The 19,594-nt window shown below is 41.1% G+C and overlaps 1 protein-coding gene across 6 annotated transcripts in view; it reads right to left on the minus strand.

Annotated features, from left to right (window-relative positions):
- Positions 1–237: 237 nt before the first annotated feature.
- FBXO15 (F-box protein 15) overlaps positions 238–19,594 on the minus strand; it is a 111,966-nt gene continuing 92,609 nt past the window's right edge. For all 6 annotated transcript variants that reach the window (XM_075585464.1, XM_075585462.1, XM_075585463.1 and 3 more), the window contains exons 11-12: positions 14,400–14,703; positions 238–959 (exon numbers count right to left, since the gene is read on the minus strand). In XM_075585464.1, coding sequence (XP_075441579.1) covers positions 14,434–14,703 — 270 coding nt within the window. In that variant the 3' untranslated portion in view covers positions 238–959; positions 14,400–14,433. The remainder of the gene's footprint in view (positions 960–14,399; positions 14,704–19,594) is intronic.

Consider the following 19,594-nt stretch of genomic DNA (forward strand, 5'->3'; position numbering starts at 1 on the left):
CAGGAAGGAATTTATTTTTCCCCTTATGAGATATCATTGGATGATATGACACTGGGGTTTTTTGTTGGCTGTCCTCTGGATCAATAAGTAAGTATAGATATATGATAAAGTATCTGTTGTCTAAATTTAGCATAGGTTGAACTTGATGGATGTATGTCTTTTTTCAACCTCATCAACTATGTAACTATGTACAGTACTAGCAGTTTGACTTTATTGATCCAATAAACGGAAAAAATACATTTGCAAGAGCAAAGTTTTATTTTTTTTTAATCATTTATCTTGCATATGCTACTGAGAAATGTTACGTTTTTAACCTGGCAGTAACTAGTAACTAGAAAGTAAACAATACAACAAGAGCATTTTTTTTTAAACAGTACAATACAGTACAATAGACTAACAAACACGTCTTGAAATTTTTCACGCAAAGTAATGAGTAAAGGAAAATAATATTACTTATTAAACTAAATAAAATTGTTGCTTCATTGTGCAGATTCCTTACGGGTTGTAAAACCTTTTAGTGGTCCAACATAAGAGATTTTTGTTGATAAAATTAAAGCAGCAATCCCAACAAATGTTACATTTATTTTTGGGGTCTTCTGGTGTGTAACCTTACTATTTTCGGCACCGGGCAAGCAGTGGACCTTGTGGTAGCAGAATTTTTTTACTTAACAAAAACAGTTCCAAAATGTTACCATAACAAGAATAAGCAACATGTATGTAACAGTTCTGTCCAACTGTCCAGACATACTGTATGAAACCAAATTATTCCAGCAAATCTGTAAGGATAATATTATATTACTCAAATGTTGTAAGAGTCTTGAAACAAATGTTGAAAGCCAGTTGAATTATGGAGTTCTTGAACGACTTTTTATACTTTCAATAAAGGTCTGTCATCATCTTTAGTGCCTTCGTGTGAAACAAAGAATTGCATATACCAATTAGGATGAATCCAGCGCAACCTAAAATAAATGAATAAACAAAATTAACTAAGGTACCAAAATGAGTCCCAATGTTTTAGAACTAGTTAAGAAAGTCAATTTTTCGCACACATTATATATATATATATATATATATATATATATATATACATATAAACAACTAGGTGATATAATAGCAAGAAGAACCCTCGAAGGAGGAAGGTGGAGCACTGTGCTCCACCTTCCTCCTTCGAGGGTTCTTCTTGCTATTTGATCTTCAATCAAGTTGGATGCACGCATGACGGATTTCCTGTGTCACTTATCTGGATGGTTATTCAAATGTACCTCCATCTCTACAAACAGTGAGTTTACTGGAGAGTTTTCCTGCTACTAATTGACTGTGTTACCTATATGCTCTAGTGGCCTTATCTGAGTGTGGTTGAAGAAAAGGGGGCACTTTACCTTTGGGTGTTTGTGCCTCCCCAGTACTCTATAAATCCCACTTCATGATTTAAGTCGGATATATGGCGGCCACTCATTTATGAGTCATAGGTTTTTATATACACTTATGGTCATTATTTCAGCTCATTATATTTGAGCAGCAACACATGGATTAATACTCCCAGGATCAAGATCATATTGCTCAGTCTTTATGGGATTTATTGGATGCTATAGTTTATACCTGTGAATTGCTTCTGCTGCACCGATTGTGGACCGGGTGTCCTTTCTCTGCTATAACTAGGTGATATAAGTTTTTTTTTTAATGGTAAGTGAAAAGAGGGGGTTAGTACTGTAGACACTTTTTTTTAATACATCGAATCTAAGACGCACCCCGATTTCAGACATGTGAAAATGAGAAAAAAAAGTGCGTCTTAGAATCGAGGAAATAGGGTGTGTGTATATATATATATATATATATATATATATATATATATATATATATATATATATATACACACACTATATATTGTATATAAATACAAAATATACACACACACACACACACACACACACATCCTATTTCCTCGATTGTAAGACGCACTTTTTTTTCTCATTTTCACGTCTGAAATCGGGGTGCGTCTTAGATTCGATGTATTAAAAAAAAAAGTGTCTACAGTACTAACCCCCTCTTTTCACTTACCATGTTTCAGGAGAGGTCCCATGTCAGCGGAGGATGAAGCGGGCGGCGGCAGGAGATGTCCCCTGTCTGCAGGTGAATGAATATAAGACAGCGGGCAGGTGTGCGGTGGCAGCAGGAGATCACAGTAGCAGGAGAGCGGCATAGGGGAACGGCTTGGGAGGTGCACACTGTAACCAGAAGTTGACCGGTGTCTGACTTCCGGTTACACTGTGCACCTCCCAAGCCATTCCCCTATGCCGCTCTGCTCCTGCTCAGCTCTCCTGCTATTACAATACTAACCCCCTCTTTTCACTTACCATAAAAAAAAAAACTTATATCACCTAGTTGTTTAAAACCATCACACAAAACTATATCTAGAGGTACTTTTTTGGACCCTAAGGGATTTTATAAATGCCTTAGGTGCAAAATCTGTAAACTGGATCTACATATAGTGCTAAAAAGACCGGGAAATTTTCTTCAACTTATACAGGAAAAACATATGATATTAATCATTTCATAAATTGCGATTCATCTAATATTGTGTATCTCATACAGTGCCCCTGTAAAAAACAATATATAGGGCGCACTACGAGAAAACTTAAGCTACGCTTTGCAGAACATATTACTAACATACAAAAAAGATTTTTACAACATACTTTGTCGAGACACTTTTGTGAGGAGCACAATGGTAACCCTGCAGACATCCAATGTATTGGCATAGATAAGTTACCCACCAATTGGAGAGGTGGAGATAATGTTAACGCCATATCCAGGTTAGAAACCAAAGTGGATCCAGATGATAAAAACATTGGTTCCAATTGGATTAAACACAGATATAGATCTGGGTGCATTCCTGCAATAAATTACCATACTTTGAAAATAAGGATATAATACTATTAATTTATGTGTTATCCGTGCATGTATGCCCAATGGGTTACCTTATTATTTGATTAAATCAAATTTAATTTTGTTGTTTATAATAGAAACCATATCAGGAATATATGATTGGACCTAACACAATGCAATAAAGACATAGAGATTTCTTGCATGTGGACATCCAATCATGTAAAATATAATTTTGGGCTGTGGTTAAATTAAATACTGTATAATATCACTCTAAAAACCTCCATATGAATAATCCTGAAGATTTCAACATATTTATTATTTACTATGTGTATCTTATTTAAAAATGTTATTATTATTTGTTATTAAAATTGTCTGTGATTTTATATTATTGTTGTAAAATTTTATGTTTACTATTTTATATATGGGTCCGTTATACTGTAGTTAATTGTCATTTCAGTAATGAGTTTGTAGGGCAACAAGAGATTAAGACATTGGTTGATTAATTAAACTATGGGAGACCATGTTTAACTATAAAAATCCCAGTATGCCATTCATACTCATTCCCCAGATGAAGTCCTATGAATAGGACGAAATGCGTAGGGCAAGACTTAAGATCACATATATCAAGCTCCCCCTATCTCCAAAATTATCATACTTTGATTCCAAAACGCAATATTGATCTCAATCGTGGACATTGCAAAACTCCCCGCTCCGGTACAAAGACGAACCAGGTGACGTCACACTCGCGATATCTACGGAGGAACGTGGGAGTACTATTTGAATCATCTGCAGACGGTGCAGCTACTGCATCTCGGCGTCCCACGTGGAGAGAGGCAGACAAGCAGAGAGTAGCAGGAAGGAGAGGAACGAATGTGTCCTACATGCCTAAACTATTGGCTACTTTGTAAGTAGCCGACTACTGTTGCGCACTTGTATTACTAAAACGTGCTTCACGTATTTTCATTTCAGAAATCACCTTCAAGATACCAACCATTGTTTCAATTCCATGCTCTCTCTTATATATTTTATACAGTATATTACATTTATCGATTTTCTGCACCTGTGTTTCCCTCCTGTTTTCCCCATATATAACTATTGTGTATAGTATGACACTGTGGCAGCATTTATCGTTGTAATTATTGTGTCTATGTGCGTACTTAGTTAATTTATAGTACACACACACACATATATACATATACATATATACAGTGTTCGACAAACTTATACATTTGCACGGCCCGGGCGAGTGGATTTAACATCGTGGCGAGCTCCTATTGGCCCAAGCAGCACACGTGTGGTACTAGGTGGCGAGTAGATTTTTTTCAACATTACCATTCTCTCGTCCGGTAGTAATAATGAAAATCTGTATTGGGCATCTGAATAGAAATGATAAATCACTCAATCCGACGTTTCGGTCCTGGAATAGGACCTTTCTCACCCCCTTGAGAAAGGTCCTATTCCAGGACCGAAACGTCGGATTGGGTGATTTATCATTTCTATTCAGATGCCCAATACAGATTTTCATTATTACTGAACCGAGTGCAGACTTTCTTTACCGGACAAGAGAATGGTAATGTTTTTCTATTATTTGAGACTAGCACCTGTCTATATGAACCAGTACATTGAGTGCAAGCTGTGATGTTTGTTTTTATATATATAAATATATATATACAGTGTTCGACAAATCACCCAAAAATCTACTCGCCCAACCAAAAAATCTACTCGCCCCCAACCCCGCCCCAGTCCCGCCCCCAACCCCGCTTTAAAATAAAATATATAAATAAAATACATTTAATAAATTCCTAGCCAGAACAACATTCGTTTTTGACATAAATGAATTTATTGTATTACATTATACTACAATTAGTCCTTGTTACGTGTGTGTGTGTGTGTGTGTGTGTAAATGTCGGATCTAGAAATAAAAGCCAGGTGTGAATGACTAGTTTCCTGAACCCGTTAACCAGTGTCTGGATGCCCCCGCTTCATAGTATCTAAAGCAGCAATCCCGCCTGGGATCTTACCTGATCCGCAGTCCCTCAATGTCCAGGTACCTCATTCCCGCAATGTTTTACATTGGAGGGGGGGTGTTCCCTACCTGTCTTCTGGGTTAGGGGGGGTTCCGATGTCTTCCGTGTGAAGCTTGAGTCAGATCTGGAAGAAAGCAGTATAGGTTATTGCGGTGTAGTATAGGGCTGTTAAGATATAAAGGGTAAATAAGAGATCCAGAGTGTGAGAGAGAGAGACACAGAGAGAGAGAGAGAGAGAGAGACAGAGAGAGACAGCGAGAGACAGAGGGAGACAGAGAGAGGGAGGGGTAGAGAGAGAGACACACACACACAGAGAGAGAGAGAGACACACACACACACAGAGAGACACACACACACACACACACACACAGAGAGAGAGAGAAACACACACACACACACGGAGAGAGACACACACAGAGAGAGAGAGAGAGAGATGAGACACACAGAGAAAGAGAGACACACAGAGAAAGAGACACAGAGAAAGAGAGACACAGAGAAAGAGAGACACAGAACGAGAGAGAATGAGAGAGACACAGAGAGACAGAGAGAATGAGAGACAAAGACAAAGAGGGGGACAGGGAGAGGGTGTGGGCGACAGGGAGAGGGTGACACAGGGAGAGGGAGACAGGGAAAGGGTGAGGGTGACACAGGGAGAGGGCGACAGGGAAAGGGTGAGGGTGACACCGGGAGAGGGTGACACCGGGAGAGGGTGACACACACAAACACTCACAGACACACACAAACACTCACAGACCCACACAAACACTCACAGACACACTCACAGACTCAAACACACACAAACACACACTCACACAAACACACAAAAACACACACTCACACAAACACTCACTCACTCACACAAACACTCACTCACTCACACAAACAAACACTCACTCACACAAACACTCACTCACACAGACACTCACTCACACAGACACATACACTCACAGACACATACACTCACACACAGACACACACACACAGACACTCACACAGACACACACACACACACCCACTCACACACACATCCACTCAGACACAAACACACACACAGACACAAACACACACACAGACACACACTCACACCCACTCACAGACACACAAATACACACAAACACCCACCCACACTCAGACACACACTCACACCCACCCACAGACATTCATTGGAAGGGAGGGGGCCTACCTGTTCCTCCAGGGCCTGCTTGTCCTCCACATGCTGCTCCACATGCCAGGGGATCGGGCAGGAGTTGCGGTAGGATCGGGTGGGTCAGCGGGAGGATGGGGGGGCCAGCGGGGGGGATCGGGGTTCAGCGCGGGTATGGGGGGGCCCGCGGGAGGACCCGTGGGGCCAGCGGGAGGATGGGGGGGACAGCACGGGGATGGGGGGGCCAGCACGAGGATCGGGGGGCCAGCGGGAGGATGGGGGGGGTCAGCGCGAGGATGGGGGGGCTAGCGGGAGGATCGGGGACCAGCGGGGTGACAGCCGGACAGGCGCACGGCCACCAACCTCCCCGATGGGAAACATGGCAAGCCGCGCGTGCGCCCAGGCTGCAGCCAGGAGGGGGGTCAGGCAGCCATGCTGGGAACAGCCGCACGGGCCACACCAACCTCCCCGATGGGAAACGTGGCCGGGAACATTGCCAATCCCCCCCCTCCAGCGCGTGTGCACGCGCACCCCCCTCCCTCTACCTCCCGCCAGGCTGCTTCCCTTCTTCCCCGCTCCTATTACCCTGCCCGTGCGGGTGCCAAAGGAGCGTGGGACGGAGGGGAAGCGCCTACCTGGTCTTCCAGCCCTGGGCAGCAGCAGCCACGGGGACCCCCCCCCCAGCCTACATCCGGGGACCCCGGGATCCCCCCTCCCAGCCTACATCCGGGGACCCCCCCTCCCAGCTTACATTCCACCCCGGGCAGCAAGCTGGCATCGGGTACAGGGGGAGGGGCTGACCCAGAGCTGCCAGCCGGCCCTCTTCCTCCCGTCAGGCCAATCAGGGAGGCAGATTACTTATTTATTTATTTTAAAAAAAAGAAATTGGCGTGAACGGGGGAAATTTGAGCGCGAACGGGGGAAATTTGAGCGCGAACGGGGCAAATTTGAGCGGGAGCGGGGGAAATTTATAAAAAAACACGTGTGCTGCTTGGGCCAATATTTACACGCCCGGGCGTTAAATCCACCCGTCCCGGGCGAGTAAATGTATAGGATTGTCGAACACTGTATATATATATATATATATATATATATATATATATATATATATATATATATATATATATATATATATATATATATATATATATATATATATATATACACACACACACACACACATACACACACACACTAGCTGATATACCCGGCGTTGCCCGTGATGTAATGTTCTGGCTCCCCCATCCTCCCTCTCAACTCCCTTCCCCCCCTCTTCACAGCTGTTCAGAGCTGCGCCCCCCTCCCCCCACTGTTCACAGCTCCGATTCCCCCCCCATTCAATGCTTTTTTTTAATACATCGAATCTAAGACGCACCCCGATTTCAGACATGTGAAAATGAGAAAAAAAAGGTGCGTCTTAGAATCAAGGAAATAGGGTGTGTGTGTGTGTGTGTGTGTGTGTGTGAGAGACATGGAAAGTGAAAAAGTAATTTTCCTCGATTGTAAGGGCCAAATCGATGGTGCGTCTTACAATCGAGGAAATACAATATATATATATATACTTAGTTAAGTTATGGTGAGTAAAAAAAGTGACAAAAACCCTCCACAGCAAAGCATATAGCAAATATTCCTGTATGCTCATTTGCATGTATTAGGCAGGTCTGCAACCCTGCCTTTCACCATTATCACCCAGCATACAGCACTTCCACTGCAGCAAGGGATTCTGGGAAATGACATGCAAATGGGCACACAGTGTCACCTTTTGCTTCAAAACCATTTTTAACATGGTTCCCTATTGTATTGTATGTCTTTATTTATATAGCGCCATTAATGTACATAGCGCTTATAGGCTTAAGCTTGCTGCATGGTCACAGCTTTAAGCACAGCCAGGGTTAAGATGCATAGCCAGAAAACCCACCCACAGACAGCTGTTTCGACCTTAATGGGTCTCCTCAGTCTGGGGTTGGTTAACTAGCTATGCAATGAAGCAATGAGCACAAATGTGTGCCCATTTGCATGCCATTTCCCAGAATCCCTTGCTGCAGTGGAAGTGCTGTATGATAATGGTGAAAGGCAGGGTTGCAGACCTGCCTAAGTCATGCAAATGAGCATACAGGATTATTTGCTATATGCTTTGCTGTGGAGGGTTTTTGTCACTTTTTTTACTCACCATAACTTAACTAAGTATGGTAAACCCCATCCTCATTGCTTCATTGCATAGCTAGTTTACCAAACCCACACTGAGGAGACCCATTAAGGTCGAAACAGCTGTCTGTGGGTGGGTTTTCTGGCTATGCATCTTAACCCTGGCTGTGCTTAAAGCTGTGACCATGCAGCAAGCTTAAGCTTATAGGGAACCATGCTAAAAATGGTTTTGAAGCAAAAGGTGACACTGTGTGCCCATTTGCATGTCATTTCCCAGAATCCCTTGCTGAAGTGGAAGTGCTGTAAGATAATGGTGAAAGGCAGGGTTGCAGACCTGCCTAAGACATGCAAATGAGCATACAGGAATATTTGATATATTTATATAGTGGTTGACAAATCACCAAAAAATCTACTCGCCACCTAGTACCAAACGTGTGCTGCTTGGGCCAATATTTACTCGCCCGGGGGTTAAATCCACTCGCCCGGGGCGAGCAAATGTATAGGTTTGTCGAACACTGTATATATATATATATATATATATATATATATATATATATATATATAAACACAGAGAAGCTGATTTTTACACAGATTTATGCTATGGAGCGCATTGGAGTGGGAGTCTGTGGAGTGGGACCCCTACCTTTTTCCTATACAAGAGGCCCTGGCTATCTGTAACACACACACACACACACACACACACACACACACACACCGTATTTCCTCGGTATATATAGTTATATATATATATATATATATAGTTCTAAAATGTAAAATGACACCAATGAGGTTATATTATCATATATACATTGTATAATGCCAGCTAATTCTAATGGAAAAGTCTCCTAAGGGATTTGCAAGTTTTGGCAATTACTATAAAACAGGAAATAGCTTTACATTAGGAAATAAAAGGGCAGTAGTGTGGGTATCAAAGTATTCATCAGTCTAATCTTAACTACTTGCAAATAAACTACTGTAGCGAACTGCTTTATACGCTACACTAAATTTTTTTGGAAAACCACAATAAGAAAATGACATGAATTAACGTTTTTGGACTATATACAAGCCCTACCTCCCTTGCACAAATACAAAATAGATGGCTTTATAAATACATAGAATAGCATACAGTACATAATGCCCATTTTTGGAAGTGTACAGTATATTGTGCAGTAATTCTCCATGTACAATTTTTATTGTTTTGAATTTAGGGATTATGTCAGAAAAACAGCTCCGGAAATAGACCTTAATCTTCCTCCATTCAGTCCCTGTTGCATAGATTATGAAATACTGCCTGTACGTAAGCATTGGCTGTGATACGATGCCAGCAGTTTGTATTTATTGACATATCTGACAGTACTCAAAGAATAAAAATAATACATTTAGTGGATTGCCATTTTAACAAAGTGCAGGAGAGAAACTGATGGTTGATCAAGAGGTCACACGCTGAAGGTCCAAGCCAAAGACAAAATCACTCAGACAGTAGAGAGGGAGATAAAACGTTGTTTAGGTTGATAAAGGAAAGGAAAAAACAAAAGGAGGAAAAGCAAGACTAAAGAGAGAAGGCAACAGCTGTTGAGGGAGACAAAGGCATACAGTAGCAGACTACCTTATTATTTTGTTTCAGTAAGTGAAGAGGAGAGACCACAGTTGGGCAACAGGAATAGAAATGGAAAAGTGGTAGACAAGTCAACTTTCAAAGAAGCAAGTCCTACTAGGTAACTAGAACTTTCAAAACTGAAAGAGGAGAAGTGAGTGGAGTACCTCATCGATCAGTACTGGGACCCTGCTTTTTAATTTGTTTATTAATGACATTGAGGTTAGCATAGCAAGCAAAGTCTCCATCTTTGCTGATTACACTAAATTGTATAAGGTAGTAAACTCAAAGCAGGATGTTATTTCTCTCCAGAAGGACTTGGATAGACTGGAAACTTAGGCAGGTAAATGGCAAATGAGCTTTAAGACAGATAAATAGAAGGCTATGGATTTGGGAAACAAGAATAAACAGGCAAATTAAAAAAGGATAAATGAGGAAAATCCTTGATGGAAAAGGATTTAGGAGTGCTTATAGACCGCATGCTAAGCTATAGTGCCCAAAGTTATGCAGTAGCTGCAAAGGCAAACAAGATCTTATCTTGCATTAAACGGGGAATGGATGGAAGTGAAGTAAACATAATTATGCCCCTCTATAAAGCATTAGTAAGACCGCACCCTGAATATGGTGAACAATTTTGGGACCACTCCATAAAAAAAACATTATGGAACTAGAAACAATGCAGAGAAGAGCCACCAAATCAATAAAGGGAATGGAAATTCTGACTTATGAGGATGGGTTAGCAAAATTAGATTTGTTTACATTATAAAAAAGGAGTCTAAGAGTGGATATGATAACTATATACAAATATATTCAGGGACAATACAAAGAGCTTTCAAAATAACTATTCATCCCAAGAGCAGAACAAAAGATATCCTACAAAAAAAAAAAAAGTTGGACATCTTTTTAGAAAGGAAAGGTATACAGAGATAAAACAAATATGTAAAAGTGGGACGGATGTTGATCCAGGGTGTAATCTAATTGCCAATATTTGGACTGAGGAAGGAGTTTATTTTTCCCCTTATGAGATATCATTAGATTATATTTCATTGGGGTTTTTTGTTTGCCTTCCTCTGGATAAATATACTATAAAAACAAATATAGGATAATTATCTGTTGTCTAAATTTAGCATAGGTTAAACTTGGACATACAGTTGTGTGAAAAAGAAAGTACACCCTCTGAATTCTAAAGAGTATTCAAAAGTGGAAAACTTTCAAGACAATTGCCAATCTTCCCAGGAGTGGACGTCCGAGCAAATTCACCCCAAGGTCAGACCATTCAATGCTCATAGAAATTGCAAAAAACCCAAGAGTTACATCACAGACTCTACAGGCCTCAGTTAGCATGTTAAATGTTAAAGTTCATGACAGTACAATTAGAAAAAAGACTGAACAAGTATGGTTTGTTTGGAAGGGTTGCCAGGAGAAAGCCTCTTCTCTCTAAAAAGAACATGGCAGCATGGCTCAGGTTTGCAAAATTGCATCTGAACAAAACCACAAGACTTCTGGAACAAGGTCCTTTGGACAGACGAGACCAAAGTGGAGATGTTTGGCTATAATGCACAGCGCCACGTTTGGCGAAAACCAAACAGCATATCAGCACAAACACCTCATACCAACTGTCAAGCACGGTGGTGGAGGGGTGATGATTTGGACTTGTTTTGCAGCCCGAGGACCTGGGAACCTTGCAGTCATTGAGTCGACCATGAACTCCTCTGTATACCAAAGAATTCTAGAGTCAAATGTGAGGCCATCTGTCTGACAGCTAAAGCTTGGCGAAATTGGGTCATGCAACAATACAATAATCCCAAGCACACCAGCAAATCTACAACAGAATGGCTGAAAAAGAAAAGAATCAAGGTGTTGCAATGGCCCAGTCAAAGTCCAGACTTCAACCTGACTGAAATGCTGTGGCTGGACCTTAAGAGAGCTGTGCATAAACAAATGCCCGCAAACCTCAATGAACTGAAGGAACGTTGTAAAGAACAATGGGCCAAAATTTCTCCACAATGATGTGAGAGACTGATAAAGTCATACAGAAAACGGTAACTTCAAGTTATTGCTGCTAAAGGTGGTTCTACAAGCTATTGAATCATAAGTTGTACTTAGTTTTTCACACATAGCTTCTCCATTGTGGCTTTAATTTTGTTAAATAAATCATGACACAGTGTAATATGTCATGTGTTGTTGTTCATCTGAGGTTGTATTTACCTAATTTTAAGAGCTGCTAAGGAACAGAATATTGTTATTATGTCCTGATATGTAAAACCATAGAATTCAAAAAGGGTGTACTTTCTTTTTCACACAACTATGTCTTTTTTCAACCTCATCTAATATGTACTGTAACTATGAAAATAATTCAATATGGCCAGATGTGATACATTCAAAGATATTAAAAGAGTTTAGGGGTGTGTTGGCAACCATTAACATAACTATTTAACCAGACACTATGAGTATGTGTAGTTCCAGGTGACAGGAGAAGAGCAAGCATTGTCCCAGTTCACAAAAGAGGAAGAAGGGAAGAGACAGGTAAACTACAAGTCAGTGAGCCGGACGTCAGTAGTGCAAAAATTAATGGAAGCATTGCTGAAAGATAGAATTGTTGACTAACTCAAGTTCAACAACCTACAAGATACAGTACCAGGTAGCATGGGTTTACTGGAGGGAGATCAAATCAAACAAATCTTATAGATTTCTTTTACTGGGTGACTAAGGATCAGGATAGAGCAGTAGATGTAGTTTATTAACATTTAAGTAAGGCCTTTGTCACTTTCTCATATAAAAGACTGTTAAACAAATTGCAATGTTTGGGATTGGACTCTAAGGTAGTAGAATGGATAAGCCATTGTTGAAGGAGAGGTGAAAGAGTTGTGGTAAAGGGAGTACATTCAGATTCTCTATTGACAATAATGAATCAATTGCCAATTTGAATGCCGGCAAACCCAGTCCCCGAGGAGTTTAGTAAAAATAGTCAGTATGTAAACGTCATGTCCGAATGTAATGTGATGAGATTAAAAGCTTGACGATTAAAAATCCACATAGGTTCTCTCATTTTAGAACTTTATTCCTGCACTAAAAGCGCAGGATAACAGCAGGATGAAAAGACTATGGCAAAGAAATGTCTGAAAACAATCAAACATACACAATTTATTACTATGCCATTTGCATCATTTTACTCATTCATATAGGCCACACTCTCTAATCAATATTTATATTTTAAGTGCTCTATTAAAGGTCAGTCCTGGAACATTCTCTGAAACCTGTAGTATTTCTTGTTTCTAAATAATTGGTCTGTTATGGTGCTGTGACTCCCTCATTATCAGGGACCTTGAGTCACAAGCCCCCCATCTGCACTGTTTTCACATTCCATGTCCTAATGAAAAATATTGATACAGATCAAGCGAGGGGCCGACTAAATCAAATATTTAAGTGTCCGCTCTTTACCAAGCATTAACTTTACTATTTTTCCTCTCTACTGTACTTCATCTACTAAGCAAAATGAAAGGTTAGACAGAATAGCAGCATATACTGTATATCTCTATGAAAGATATAGTACATTGTGTTCAGTCAACTCTCTCCTGTCCACAGAAGTAACTTGGGGATCTGTACTGAGACCGGAGCTCTTTAATATCTTTATTGGCGACATTACAAATGGTCTGGAAGGGAAAGTAGGGCTCTTTGCAGGTGACACAAAGATCTGCAAGAAGGTTTAAACTCCAGGGTGAGGGTGCTTAAACAAAAGAAATAATAGTTAAGGTAGATTGTTGGAGGAATTGTTAAGAGTGTGGCAACTACAATTTAATGGCCAAAAGTGCAAATTAATGGACTTGGGTCACATTCAAAGGCAGTATATAAAGGATTAATGGCAATACAATTGTGGAAAGGGGGCTTGTGGAGTAATTATTTCAGCTTAAAAGTAGGCAAGCAATGTGGAAAGCCAGGGGATATTAGGTTGTATAGGGAGAGGCATTAGCAGCATAAAGAGGGGTGATGAGGTCACTTTATAGATCATTGGTGAGCCCTCACCTAAGTATTGTGTGCAATTCTGGAGACCAAATCACAGGAAGGATGTAAATAAATTGGAGATTGTACAAACATGGCTACTGAGATGGTGCATGAACTACAGCATACAACTTATCAGTAAAGACACCCTTCTTTGCCGGGGGATCACGTGAGGCCTCTGCAATTTCTCCTACCTTGTCTTCTGTGACGCGTCGCCACGGGGTCATGTGACGTCGAAGACAAGGAGGAGGGGGGCGTGTGCCGGTAAGAAGAGCAAGCAGGGGGTGCGCAGGGGAAAAAATTTGCGCACCCCTTGCTAAGAAGATAGAACAGAAAGGGCAGATATGATTTAAATGGTCAAATACATGAAGGTTTCCATAAAGAACAGGAGGAAAGAATATTTCAGAGAGAGAAATGCGAGAACAGGAGGTCATGCTTTGAAGATGGAAGGTGACAGGAATGTGAAAAATACTTCTTCACAGAAAAGATGGTGGATTCGTGGAATAGCCTCCCAGCAGAGGTGGTATACTGAACTCTGTACTTGACGCTAAAATAAACCGTCCTGTTTTAAAAGATATAACCCCCCAAAAATGATTAATTCACTCACTATTATATAGTGCGATGTTGAGGTATTCCATAGGTCAGTAGTATGTCCCAAACCAGCTGTTCACTTTTTCTGTCCTTAAGTACAGCACCAAGTTAACTATATAGTATTCTTCAGTTTCTTTCATCCACACCAGTTCAATATGAACTTTTCCCATTGAGTCCTCGTAGCAAAGATAATAGTTTTGTCCCATGAAGTCATAGAGTCCGTCTGATGTTTTGGAGGCCTGCAGGTTAACTGGAGCACTAGTACACCAAAATGGCTTTTCAGTTTCGTCCAAAACTGTAATATCCATCATAAAGCAGTTCTATATAGGAAAGAAAGTTATAATGTGTTGGCAATAATTGAACATCGCATGCAACATGTAAATGTTGCATTTTTTTAAAGTTAAAAATATGCTTCTATATTTTGATAAGCCCTGATATGTAAAATATCTTCACAATCACTTGTGTTTATTACGTTTCTAATATTTGGGGTTTATTTAATGGCTTCTGGTAGTAATATAGGTCTTTGGGTGAAAAAAAGGTATTTGCTGTTTTCAGACATAGGGTATTATGTGGGTGAAACGTCTGTCATCTGTTAAAAAAATGTTTTACCAATTTTAACATTTCTGGAGTACAAAAATATACAATTTAAAAGTAGGTCACTGTAAATACAACACAGTTTTACAGCTTTTGAGAATATTAAAGGGTGTTTTAATTTCAGCTTTGGGGACCCCCTGCTTCCTGAGATACTAACCTCTGTTGGTCATGCTGGTTACAGCCAACCCTGGCTGGGTGAAGTATATGGAGGTAGAAAGGTCCAGTGGAAGCCACGACGTCACCCGTTGCAGCTTCCCAGTGACCCACATTACGTGGGAGCTTTAACCCTCCATGAGATACCAGTAGACACCAGCAGATACCTTTGGAGGTATGTATCTTGGGAAGCAAGGTTCCCCGGAGCTAAAATTAAAGTGGTTCAGCTATAGAGTCCCTCTTCTCTATACTCATTTAAAAATAAATGACTGTAATGCTCCTTCAAACATTGGGAGGAGTTACTGCTTTGAAGAACATGTCTGTGCTTATTTGTACGTCTATAAAAAAAATGTGCATAACCATTTGAACAACAAGCCTAACTGTAACCCGTATTTGTATTTTGCAATTAGAAAAAAGTTTCTATTTTCCCCATGTATTTTCAGAATAACTGCGCTTTATAAGCTCTCCATCTCAAAACAACCCAAAGTTTAGATTTTCTGTTAGATATGAACATCCAACGTTACCAGCAAAAAAGTAGGCAATAAATAGGATTAAAAAAAAAAAAACTTTAAAGCATTTATATTTAAGTTCATATCCAATCAGGTCACCAAATTTCCAAATATAATTTTTTTTTTTAAGATGAGTCATGGATATTCTTCGATCTTTCTGTTTAATATGTGGCGCATTTCACACTCTCCTATTCACACAATGCCCCTTTCAATTACAGCAAATGTAATTAGAAGTATACCCAAAATATAAAAGCATAACCAAGTTTGCCATGTCAGTGGTATCTGGTGTGTGACCTCTATGTCCCATAAATTAATACCCAACAGGACACTTCTTCTAAGGAAAAGCACAAATGATTTGCCTTAACGTCTAACAGAGGTTACAATGAAAGTGCAAGCTCTCAGGGCCATACGATAATCATTACTATGTATAATGTATATAACACTATTATTTTTTTTTTTTAATGACGCACAGGTTTTCTTGTACAAGCTACCATGGCACTATTCTTCATTTGAACAAACAACCAAAAAGTGCAACAAATTTCAACAAATCACCAATAGCAACGTAGAGACAGCACACAAAAACTATCTCACTATCCGTGTTTTCTCCAAAACTCCTCGTGTGAATTAGAAGAAAGTCCGCCAGTAGAAGGTGCTTCTTTAAGAGTATTCCCAACTCTTGGGCAAAGAAGACTGTATACTGTATAGGATTAGAAGAGCACACACACCACACCAGGTGCAGATCACTTTTATTAACAGTTTAAAATCAAAAGGGAAAAATTCATACTCACAAGTGTGGTGCTGTCACAAAGCAAACAGATATAGTGTTGTCCACCACAGTGGGATATCTCCAATTCTGCTGCCTCTGTTCTACTAGGTTGAACCCCCTACCGCTGGAGTGAAGCCGCCGAGCCACGCGCGCACGTCTTTACTTCTGGATACGCCGAGATGACCCTCCAATAGTATGGAGATTGGTGCAGCAGGCTCCAGCAAATTGTCAGGATCCCGCGGGCACACTGTTCTGCAGTATGAGATTGCCCTACACATTTTGCAAAGGCTATCTTTGCTTCCTCGGGGGATAGGGTGTTATTAACACTTTCCATATTAGTCTCTTTATGGTACCCTGGGTTAATTACCCCTTAAATTAGCATAAATATTACTCAAAATGCATTACATATGTAAATTTTTGGAAACAAATACTGTAACATACAGTATAGATGATTATTATGAGATACATATTGCTACATAAGTGTAGCCAAGTGCCCCTGGCTATAGCCGTCTACTGGCCTCAACACTAGAAGTCCTGATAGGAACAGGCAGTGTTGGGGTTAAACTCCTGCGTAGGGCCTAGCCTGCAGTTGCAGCCTCAATGGGTACTATGTTGCCTTATCTAGGGGCGGGCCTAAACCGGCAGTTGGAGTGTCATACCTGGGGAGGGTACTGACAGATCAAATGTATATGGTGTGATGCCGGTCAGTACCTGGGCCTGCCCTGTTATGGGGCGGGGTTACAAGCCCTTTCCTATAAAAGCTGACACCACCAAATTGAGTGTTGATGATTATGGGACAGTGTGATACCCTTTTCCCTACAAGATGGTTAAGGAGATTGGGAGGGGCTCTTGGGGCCCCAAGCACCTGTGGTCTGCTTCAGGGTTGGAAAACTATCATGCTGCTATGCAATAAACCTGCCGTTGGACCAACTATGGTGTGTGGTTATTGGAGAGGAGTATTGCCTGTGGGAACCATCCTGCATTCAGCAGGAGCCTCATAGGATGGAGGAGCAACAGCACCGGGGACAATACTCATGTAGTGGCCGGATCTTCCGTGGCAGGGAGGGAACAGGTGCTACATTTGGAGGCACTGCTGAGAGTAGCAATAGGGGCGGCAAAGTATGGCTGGGAAACCCGCTGAAGGAGAAGAGAATAGGGGCATTCTCCGTATCCAGGCCAGAGCGTTCCCAGTTGGTTGCAAGCGGGGTACCCCAGGATGGTATACACTCAAGATGCAACTTCACCCGCTGCCACATGAGGTGTGCCTGAACAGCACTGTATCAAATACAACAGTGTTCCAGCACTCACTGACTCTTTAGAAAAATGTCAAACAAGGAATATGCCAAAATGAAAATGTAATATGAAGACAAAAATATATAATAACTTGTAACAATGTCACATGTGGGCAATAAAAAATGGACCCTAAATAAAGTGGTGCGGGGAAAAACAGGGGAAGGGAAAAAAGGAATACGGTGGGGGGAAACAAAATGGAGGAGGGTAATTTGAGGGACAACATTTCAGGGTGAAGACCCCTTCCTTAGTTCCGTTCCCTCAAGTCCAGAAGGACCAAAGGTACTTCCCTAGACCCTGCGTCCCCAACAGACTATGCAAAACCCAACACAAGGAATATACCAAAATAAATGAGAGAAAAAAAAAAAAAAAAAGGACAGGCTCAGTAAATAATGTCCAGATTCAGCAAGGAAAGTAGTAGGCGTAGATAGAGCACAGCCGAGGACATCCTGTATACGATATCCAGGAAAGGGAAAAAGGCCAGGCCACTCCGAAGATAACAAAAAAGAAGTAATTTATTGCAGGCTAGACATACAGCAAAGAAAGGGACTAGATGAACGCATCTACGTGTTTCGTACACAGAGTACTTTGTTTATTAATCACTGTTTGTATTCTCGTTTTCTCTCTTTGGAGTACCCTAGTCCCGTGGAGACATCTTTAGCCATCAGCTCCTCTCCACAATCTGCTTGCAGCATTTTCCGTCTATGTGGATACATGGCGGTCGTCATGACAACGGAGGATGCATCAGCTAGTGATTGAAGTCTGAACACGTGCATTCAGACCTTGGGACTCGCACAATGTTCACTGCTTTGGGCGACGACTCATTTAAGCTACTCAGGATCATCAGCTGTTGGATGTCCGATCACTCGTGATTATGTTGCAGCTGTGCAGTCACATGACTTGGATTCCTGCCTATCGGAGCAAACGATCTGGGTATACGTCCACTGCTGATGTAATCAGTCTGTGCTGTTATCTTCTTTGGAGACTTGTGGACTCATTCAGCATTCCGTATCAGCAGGAGACAGAGAGAGAATTATTGTTTTTGCTTCACAGACTAAGTACTTTACTGTTTGACTATATTTTTTGCGCAGCAGCTTACATCCTCTTGCTGGATCATCCCTTTGCTGGATCTGGACATTATTTACTGAGCCTGTGCTTTTTTCATTTATTTCTGTATTTTCCTTGTTTTGGGTTTTGCACAGTCTGTTGGGTACGCAGGGTCTAGGGAAGTACCTTTGGTCCTTCTGGACCTGAGGAAACGGGCCTGAGGAAGGGGTCTTCACCCCAAAATGTTGCCCCCCTAATTACCCTCCCTTATCTTTTCCTATTATGGTTTTCCTTGTCCTTTTTCCCTTCCCTTGTGTTTTCCCAGCACCACTTTATTAAGGGTCTATTTTTTATTGGCCGCATGTGTGACATTGTTACAAGTTATTATATATTTTTGTCTTCATATAAAATTTTCATTTTGGCATATTCCTTGTTTGACATTTTTCTAAAGTCAGTGAGTGCTGGAACACTGATGTATTGGTTACTGTTTTAGGAGGAATTATGGTCCTCCATTGTTCCATTGGCACCATGCAAATATTCTATTTGTTACTTCTCAGAGTGCTGTCTATCGCTATTGTTCTCAGCACTGCATCAAGGCCATCGTTTGACCTTTTCCGGGACATTATGCAGATTTGAAAGGTGTCTGAATCACACTGTATCAGTGCCAGGTCCCTTCCATGTCTGCAGGCAGAGAGGTGTCTGAACCACACTGTATCGTGCCCGGTGCTGCAGATGGTATGCCTATCGGGGATGACTTCAAAGATGGTACCCCACTTTGGACTATCTGTCGGGTACCTTTATTGTGCTACGTTCCAGAGTTGAGAGGTGCCTGAACACCACCGTAACCGCCGA

The sequence above is a fragment of the Ascaphus truei genome, chromosome 2 (genome assembly GCF_040206685.1).
Source record: "Ascaphus truei isolate aAscTru1 chromosome 2, aAscTru1.hap1, whole genome shotgun sequence".
NCBI lineage: Eukaryota > Metazoa > Chordata > Amphibia > Anura > Ascaphidae > Ascaphus > Ascaphus truei.